The sequence below is a fragment of the Lontra canadensis genome, unplaced genomic scaffold, assembly GCF_010015895.1.
Source record: "Lontra canadensis isolate GAN:19392208 unplaced genomic scaffold, GSC_riverotter_1.0 scaffold29, whole genome shotgun sequence".
In the NCBI taxonomy this organism is placed as follows: domain Eukaryota; kingdom Metazoa; phylum Chordata; class Mammalia; order Carnivora; family Mustelidae; genus Lontra; species Lontra canadensis.
The window spans coordinates 17,073,443-17,082,983 of record NW_022631023.1 but is presented as its reverse complement, the minus strand read 5'-3'; the positions used below and the strand labels follow the sequence as shown (position 1 = coordinate 17,082,983).

General features: G+C 47.8%; 1 protein-coding gene across 1 annotated transcript in view; it reads right to left on the bottom strand.

The window, feature by feature from the left end:
• ADAMTS5 (ADAM metallopeptidase with thrombospondin type 1 motif 5) overlaps positions 1–5,290 on the bottom strand; it is a 41,984-nt gene extending 36,694 nt beyond the window's left edge. The window contains exon 1 of the mRNA XM_032865487.1: positions 3,923–5,290. Coding sequence (XP_032721378.1) covers positions 3,923–5,026 — 1,104 coding nt within the window. The 5' untranslated portion in view covers positions 5,027–5,290. The remainder of the gene's footprint in view (positions 1–3,922) is intronic.
• Between the last annotated feature and the right edge of the window lie 4,251 nt (positions 5,291–9,541).

Here is a 9,541-nt window from a genome sequence, read left to right as displayed (position 1 = left end):
TCTTTCTTTCTTTCTTTCTTTCTTTCTTTCTTTCTTTCTTTCTTTCTCCACTGAGATATAATTGACTTCTTATATTAGTTTTAGGTACAACATGATGATTTGATGTATGTCTATGTTGTGAAACGATTACCACAATAGGTCTATTTAAAATCCATCGCTATGCATAGTTACAATTTTTATTTTCTCATGATGACAACCTTTAAGATCTATTCTCTTAGGAACTTGCAATTCACATGTGTTTTTACAATGTCAGCTGGAGCTGTTTAATCTGCTCCCAATCTTCCCATTTCTGAGTTATTTAGATTTTTGTTGATTGGAATTGATCTATAGGCTGGGAACCCTGGACTGGAGTTCACTTCAGACTTCAAATGGGATTTGAACTCAAATGTGCAACTGAATTAGTCAATCCCATCAGCAAGAAAATAAGAAAAGGTACATCCATCTTCTTCTTCCTAGCTTCCGGTCTCCCCCTTCAGGGCTCCCTATTGTCACAACTTAACAAGGGGCTGGCTGGTAGAGGAGAGCACCGCAGGGCAGAACAACATGAAGAGAGGTATAGCTGTGAGACAATTGCCTATTAATCGGCACAGTCATAGTTAACCAAAGTAAATGGACCTTGTATATTGCAAAGTCTGTAGCTGGTTCATTTTCAGTCCAATGCTTTTGATCCATGTGAGGTTTGGGATGGGGGGGACCTTAAACAATCTCTGATTTTGTCATTCACCAGGTAGGGTTTTGTTTCTAAAGAAGAATACATGATCTCCCAAATGGGTTTTAAAGAACCTATTTAAATATAAAAGAGGAAGCCAGGGACAAGGAAAGGATTCTGGAAAGCAAAATTAAATCCTGGGGAGATCAGATTTCTACTGTTTGATGGCATTAGTGGTGTGAATTCCAGCATGAGTGCTATTCCAGAATGAAAATGGCTCCTATGCCAGAGAAGTGCCTGGTGCAAAGTTTCTCTAATTAGAGTGCCGGGGTTCAGTGAAGTGTGCTAGTTTGATAAAAGAATTACTAGCACTATTCTGCTGACTCCTGGTCACAACGTTCAAGGTGGCCTGGGCTAGTAAACAGGAGTGGAAAACATATCCTCACACATTTGCTTCAAGCCCGAAAAACAAGCAATTTAAGAGAAGACATCTGGACACAAAATTTGAACAGTGCTCAGAGCCCATCAAAACATGGATTTGATGGCTTGGCGTCTGGCTGCTAAGCAACGCACTTCTTACATTCAAAACAGAGTTGTAAAAGTTGGATCCCGGTGCCAACTCAGGGCATTTCTCATTGAAAAAAAAAAAAAAGAGTCACGAACATTTTTTTTTTTTTTAGGTTGTAAGATATCTGATTTCTATGGTAGAAGAGCTCAGATTATTTCTGCTGTAGTCCTCTCATTTTCCACATTCTGAAGTATTAGATGGAGCTTAATTTTACATTTTGAAGTACTCTTAATGAATGCCACAGAAGGGTCTTGTAATATTTTTCTCAGTCCCCGAATTAACAGCATTCTTTTAAATTAAGTATGTATATTCACCATACACATGCTTTTTCAAATATTTGGTTCCCCTCAAGTTAGATGTATATACCAGAGGGCCAACCGCAAGCTAAATGAGGTTTGCTTCACCAAAAGTATGCTTCTGCTTGGCAGGGAGGCCAGGGAGGGCCCATGTATAATATTTTCCATGTGCAGACTAGTTTGGAAAATGTATGTTATTATAATACTTATTAACATTAAGATAGACCGCTAATTTCTCTCTCCCTTGCTTCTATCTACTTAAAATGTTTCTGATACATTTCAGAGCTTGGAACATAGGAATTGCTAACTTCCCAAATAAAACACAAATCCAGAAAAAGCAACAGACAGATCATTCAGAACCATGGACTAGTTTTCTTTCTTTCTTTCTTTCTTTCTTTCTCTCTCTCTCTCTCTCTCTCTCTTTCTTTCTTTCTTTCTGGGAAGCAGTTAGGAAAATGATGGGGCAGGAGGTAGGGAGGAATGGGGTTTTCTATCAATTTTTATTTGTCTTAAAAGTTGTGGAATGTGCCTTGGTATTAAAAAATGAAACTGAACTATTAAAATGACCTAGTCTTTGGAGTAGTGTGCCTGCAAAAGTATTTTTTTCCTGTCTTTAGAGAACTTCCTTCCACAAACTCTCTGAAGCCTTCTTCTTGTGATGCAGCAAAGCAAGAAATCCAGACGTGGAAAATTGCTTACCAAAAAAAAAAAAAAAAAAGGCTTAGAAACCAAATAAGAAAGGGCTAGTTTTACAGGAGAACTCCACTTCATATGGAAGGCTACAAAACAAATGTTCTTCCGTGTCAAAGATTTATGTAGCGCAGAGAAATTAAAGGATGGTTTTTACAACACTTAATGAGAAGGCAGATTTTCCATCGTGCGTAGCATTGTGGGCTGCCAGGTTCTTCCTAAGCTGTGGCCCTCTGGCACCCTTGTTTACATGTGGTTTACATTGGTGTCCACCCCATGGACCACAAGTGTTTCTCCATTCCAAATTTATCGACACTTTTCCTTCATACCAGCGGTGCCTCAGTAAAAACAGAGAATTAGGCAGTGGAGCTGTGTGATTCCAAAACTTCCTGCAAGCCATCATCAGTGCATTTCCTGTCCTAGCTGGGATGCCCCATTTCATACCAAGCTTTTGCATGATATTTCAAAATTTCGAATCCTTCAGCTACCCTGAGTAGATCCCAAACACTTAAAGAATGAGCTTTAAAAGGCAGTTTATATCAGGCATCCGAGAGGCATGACGTCAAGCTGCCAATCAGAGGAGAGTCATGAAGTAGACCCAGAGCTCTGAGCAAGCCAGGCTCCAAAACAGCCCAGACTCTGTGTCTGAAAGTCACACTTAACATGGTGATGGAATGATTGAGCAAATAGATACTGTGTGCTTCCCAGAACTTCTGGACCTATAAAGATCACTTTCTTTCCCTTTCTGTAACCATCTTCCTTAAAAGAGGGAAATCCTGGGCAAACATTCCTTCCTCATGTCTTGACTCTTTGCCCAGATCTTTCCACACTGGGGCTTCAGAAACATATTCATCCAAATCCCAAACATGCAAGTTGTATGTGACCCTTCCCTGGAAGCTCTGGAGGGACAGGCAGTGCTTGTGGGGCATTGGAGGACTCGGGAGAGGAGTTGCTAAGGAACCTGACAGCATTAGGTTTCTGTATTTTCCCTGCCTCCCTGCCCTCCTGAATTCCTTCCTTCCCGGAAACTGAAATTCCACCAGGTGGACATGTAAGAACTCCTTTAAAGAGCCAGATTGGGAGGGAAGGAAGAGTCTTTCCTCTGGAGAGTCTTTCCTCAACTTATGTCACAGAAGTGGTTCAATGAAGAAGGTATGGACCTTTACAAAGAAAGGGTGTGGATAAAAGTGACTACAATGGATGAACCAATAAAACCCTTCCCATTAGGTTGGACAAAGTTTATACTGAGGTACACTGGGAAGGAGAGGCTCTCCCCCACCAAAACAAGAAAAAAGGGAAGGTGGGGAGAGAGAGAGACAGAGAGAGAGAGAGAGAGAGAGAAAGAGAGAGAGAGATATCTTGCATTCCAAAGACAAACTTGCTTTCCCCCTCTTTCCATTTAGCTATGCACATTTCCCCCGGAATTCCAGTCCCTTCTTATCCTACTTATGCATCTAGGACACCATGTCTCCGACTAGACACATTCTGCCTGACTGATGGATGGTGGATGCACGTTTACTCATTTAAAGCAGGGACTGCGGCTGGGGAGCCCCTGACTGCAGGAGCAAAGCTGAAGGCTGACTGGGTTTCCTGCGAGGAGCAGTTAAGCACATCTGCAGTGGCAGGAGGTTTGTGGGAGAAGTAAGGCCCTTGTCAAGGCTGGACCTCCACCTACCTCTTTCCACCAGCGCTTGGACCACCCGCACAGGGTGAACTTACCTCTCGAGTAAATAGGATGGCCGCGTCGTAATGCTCCTCGTGGTCATCCCCCAGCTGGTTGTGCTGGTGCTGCCACTTGCAAAAGTTCTTGAGCGTGGTGGCCGCGTTCTTGCTCACCTCCAGGCTCTTGTCCTTGTCACCCAGCACTACCACCTTCACCACGGCCAGGCGGATGTGGTTCTCGATGCTGGCATGGCTGTACAGCCTGTTGGCGATGGAGGCCAGGGTCAGCAGGTAATGCTGCAGGCCCCGGCCATACATGCGCGCCATGGACGCGTCAGCCACCAGGAGAAGCTCCACCTGGCGCGCCCGGGAGATGGAGCGGCGCCGCCGCCGCCACCACGTTTGGGGTTCCTGGTCCCCATCGGAAGAGGGAGCCGACTGGTCCAGGAACTGCGGGGCCAGCGCCCAGCGTCGCTCTGGGCTGCTGTGCGCCGGGGGGCGCTCGCGAGGCCCTGGCGGGGACCCGGGAGTCTCGCAGCTGGTGCGCGGCGGCAAGGCCTCAAAGCTGAAGCCCTCGCGGGTATAGACGTGCAGGATCCGCGAGGACCCAACCCCGTACACTCGCCCGGCCTCGGCCTCGGCCCAGGGCCCGCGCAACAGCGGCTTCAGGGTGTAGCGCGCGTGCTTAACGGCGAAGAAGCCGTCGAGACCACCACAGAGGTCAAAGACCGCCAGGGAGCGGGGGCTGCCGTCCACCGTACCGCGGTAGAAGCAGTGGTCCCGGTGGTGCCGGGTCGCACTCAGCCCGCTTCCTGCAGGCACAAAGCCAGCGGCGCCCAGGGAACCATCCCGCTCCAGGTCCAGGAGGAACCTCCGGCCGCCGGCGTAGACGAGGTAGCCCACCTTGCCGCCGCCGGAGTAGATCTGGTCGATGTTCTGCACCAGCCCGCTGCTCCTGCGCTGCGGCGCCAGGGGGTGCGGGTGGCCCGGAGGCTCGGCCGGCTCCTGCGCCTCCTCCCCCTGCCGCCGGCGGGGCTGGGCGGCCGCTGCAGCAGCCCAAGGCTGCCCGGCTTTATCCTGGGCAGGTGCCGCGGCGGGGCCGACCGCGACCAAGGGCAGGCGGAGCGCGCACAGCAGCAGGGACGCCCACCCGAGCAGCATAGTGCGCTGCCCGCAGGGAGGGGCTGCGCGACGGGGACTTTATGGGTATTTGTTATTCGCTATGGAAGTTACCGGGGCGGGAGATGGGGGCACACACACACTTGCTTGCAAGGTTGAGTCAAGTGTCGGAAGGAGGGGGACCGGCGTCAGCGCCAGCCTGTCCCAGCTTCAGTGCCAGCGTGCGAACTTTGCTTTGTTGGTTTGGAAAATGTTTGGATTCGTGCTCCGGAAAAAGGGGGAAAAATTAAGAAGAGAAAAGCCGGGTTGTGGAGGTTCCGCAAATACGAGGAAAGGGGGAAAAAACAACAAACAAACAAACAAACAAACAAAAAAACCCCCAAACTAACCCAAATTCAACCCCCAAGTGCAGCCACTATCGCCGCACGAAGAAAAGTGAGGATGGTGCCGCGCACCAGGCGGGCAACTGGTGCGCGCTGCCTCCCGCCCCCCTGCTGCTCTGTACCCGCCGGCGGCGGGGGTTCCAAGCTCCGGAGCCCACGTCCTTTATTTTGTGGGTTTCCTTGACTCTACTAGAACCAGGAGGAAAGGAAGAAAGAGAGAAAAAAAGCCATAAAAATTAGAACAAAAAATGCAAGGGGCGGCCTGCGGGGAGCCCGTGAAGCGGCGCGTCCGTGTCCCTTCGGATGCAGTGTCTTCCCGCCGGCCGTCATCCCCAGTCGGCCGCTGCGAGCGCGGAGAGCAGCGCGAGCGCTGTGAAGATGCGAGGAGGTGGAACAATGAATTTATAGCGGCATGCCATCCTGCAATGGCAATTTCAACAATTCGTCACTGCAAGCTGCCTCTTAAAGGGAGAGCTTCCCCCACCCCTCCCACCCTTCCCCGTCCGCGCCTAATCAGATGGGGGAGGGCGGGAGAGAGGGTGGGGGGTGATCGAGGAAAGGGAGACCGAGAAGAACCCAGCGAGGTGGAAGGAGGGACGAGGGAGGGAGCAAGGGCGAGGGGTAAAAAGTATTGGGGTAAGAAAAACAGATTTCCTTGGCCTCATTTAAAGCCACAGTGGCTCCGGGTTTGTCTGATATTTCACAACCAATCGGGGTTGGCTAACCCCGGCTTACCTCATCTCCTGAAAGGGGTGTTTTGCTGTGTTTTTAAAGTTACTGAGACATTTCAAGTCTCTCCCTGCCTCCCTCTCTCCTGCCCCCCCCCCCCCCCGGTAGGAAGTTCCTGCCGCAAGTTTTTCCTCTTCGCACGCCCGTGCGCTCCGGTCTCGAAGACCTTGCAAGTCGGTCCAGCAGCCTAGGACTTTGGTCTTCCCGTGCGCCCCCTCGCCCCGCGCTCTTCTCGCCTCCTCCCAGCCGCGCGGGTACTGGGTTTCCTCCCTCCTGATTCCCCGGCCTCTCCGCGCTGGGACGCTGGTCGGGTTCGGGCTCCGGGTGACTAACTTCTCCCAGCCACCAGCAGAGGGGCCGGGCAGCCGGGGAGCCTCAGGCGGTTCCTGGCGCGTCGAAGCGCCCTAAGCGCTGCTGTGCTCCGCGCAGGGCTGCCCGCCGCCTGGGAACTCTGCTCCTTTGTGTGCGAGCCCAGGGCTCTCCCTTTCTCCGCGCGCCTTTCACCGATGCCCGCAATCTGCTCCTTAATTCCGGGTGATTGGAACTTCCTCCGCTTTGCTTTAAGAAGGCAGGGCGAGAAAGTGTTAACCGTGGCAGAAATTTTTTTTTTCTTTTCTTCCTAAGATTAAAAAAAAATTGTGCCCACACTTTCTCTTCTTTCTCCTGCTTAAATAAAAATTAGATACCCTGATTTGTATTTATCTGCCCGAAAACAAGCACTCATCACTCCAGGGCTTGACTTACTGTCATTCTCAGAAAATCCTGTTGGGGGAAGAAAAAAAAAAATAGTGGGACACAACGGAGTGCAGGTAGGTGCGTATTAGTAGGTGAGTGGCATTTTCACAGGAACTAGGTTTCCTCTTCCTTTCCTCTAATTATTAACTCTAACAGAGAAGGAAAATCCCAGGACTTTCTAACCACTTATCTGGTAGTGGTTAGAAGATCTACTGAAAGGACAGGAGCCCCTCCCACCCCCCTTCATTCTTCAGGGCTCATTAGTGAATACATCAGTAAAATTGAATCTGGAAGGATTAACACAATTCTTTCATACCTTTAATTAACAGAGATGCGGAGGAGAGCAAGGGTGGTTCTGTGGACCCCAAGCTGCAGGTGGTTTCCCCAGATCCTTGCTAAGACACCTGGTCACTTTTTTCAGGGAGCGCATCAGAGGATCCTGGGGTGATTCGAGGTTCTAAGAGTAGCAGTGAGCTCCAGGTGGGAATCTCAGAATTGTCCAGCAATCAAGCCCTTTGGCCAGTGCCTAGAGAACGCTCTGGAGTCAGTCACCCCGGAGGCAGAGAGAAGCATATCCTGAGAATTAGTTCACTTGAATAAATGAAATGATTGTTGAGACCTGGGACCACCCAACCACCCCTAGTAGATTCTGAACTACCTCCAGACTTGGCAGGGAATTGCTGTTGATTAGGCCATCATCCCCTTCTCATTCCACAATCCCTCAGTCTCCAAGTGGTCCATTGCCCAAAGCCAGTTCTATTAGTTGAATGTTGTGAGGAACCAGAGATGTTCAGGATCAGGATTTAAAGAAAGAGAACCTTGATTCCAGTAGTTGTCTCTGTCCTTCCAATAACCTTAAAGGCTTGTGGTCCTTATATCTATGGGGAGCAAACTTCATCATTATTATTATTAGTTCTACCAAATTCACTGAAAAGTAGTTCAATATTTGGCACTAAACACCTTCTCTAAAGCAACTGTGATTTAGTAATTTTAACCATGTCATCGTTGTTAATCTCAAAGGATCATTCTGAGGAGTAAGCATTTTGGATGACAGTGGTTTAAACTTATTAATTATGATTACTTGTATTCACAGAGAGGAGGTGTCTTCTTTAACACTTACTGGAATTCCAGGTGAATTTTCTTCTTAGTGAAAGTTTTTCTCCTTTTTCCAAAACACTATATTTCTCAGTGAATCATGCCTCTGAATTTTATGCTTGTAAATTTAATTATATAATGTCATTTGTACTCAGATTATTTGAATATTTAGAAATATGTTGGAGAACAAGGCAGAAGCAGATAAAGCTCCAACCTTGAGTATCAGGTACTAAGTATTAGAACCACATACTCACAAAGAAAGGCACTCATACAGCATATAAATATAATGAGTAAATTCTTACAGATCCAGAAAATTTCTAGTTGGGTATAATTTTTATTTTTCTGTGAAAGTAACGTGGATACTTTAGGAAGTTCATTTGGTAATACTTTTCAAATATTACCCTAGTGGATTCGGATAAAGTGCTACGTTCCAGAACAATGAATGTCTTGTCAGTCCAAGGAAGTAATTTGCGCTGCATGAGAGTCGTCCAAGTTTTTATTTTTTCTTTTTACAGTAGAAAGCTGAAATATATTAGCAATCATGTTTAGGTGATTGCCACTTCAGTCTTTCATTATTCCAAAAAGCAGTTTTATTTGAGCTTTTTTCCTGAGAACTTTCTCTTGCATTTATGGAATATATGGTCACACCTGATACATAATCTTACATTTCCCAAAAGGAAGTGAGACTTTCTACGCCAGACGGTTACAGTTGGAAGTTATCTCTCGGAGATCCTGTAAGGCAACTTCCTCCATCTACCAATGCGAAACTGAGAATAGAGACCAAAGTGACCGCCTGTGGATAAAAGGTCCACTAGTGGCCAGCTCTCCTGAATCCTAAAGTCTTTACTCCCTCCCTTGGTGTTCAAATTACCACACCTCTTAAAATCTATCCAGTTCAACAAATATTTGTTGAGGGCTGGCTGCCAACTGCTGTGTGAGGTTCTCTGGAGGCACATAGACATGAGTAAGCCGTGATTAACATTCAGAGCAGATCACAGTTCAGAGATGGAACCAATCATACCGAAGATACCCTGGAGTACAAGCTGGAAAATGCAAATGGGGAGGGAAGAGAGCAAGAGAAAACCTCCTCCTGGTGCTGCCAGCTATGTATTTCCAGGACAACTTTAGTCCACAGGATTTGTGTATCTTCCTAAGCAGTATTTTCTCAAATTTCCATTTGCTAAAGTGTCATTTCCTCCCCCTCCCCATCTATGATTTTACTGGGAAGGGTGAGGAAGTAAGACAATAAAACAGTCCCCCCTAGCTAAACACCTGCTCCTTACCTCCCATGGAGGAGAATCACAGCCTCTCAACTCGGTGCAGTAATTTTCCTTTCCTGCTTCAAGATCCCTACCACAGGCCTTGCTGAATTCTGAGCTTCCTTAGTATCCTATCTTTCTGCGGCCTGATGGTGGGTGCAGGGAGCACCTCTCCCTGACCCTTCCGGAATGCCTTACAGACTCTGGGCCAGCCCTTTCCTTAGGCACCACTCAGCTTTGCCAGTTCTGGTTCTCAGCAGACTTGCTTCAAAACTAGAGGTTATTTCAGTCACCTTGTGCAGTGCAATTACGCAGGGCTGGTCCTTTTGTGACGGGCTTATTTCTCTTAGCAGAAT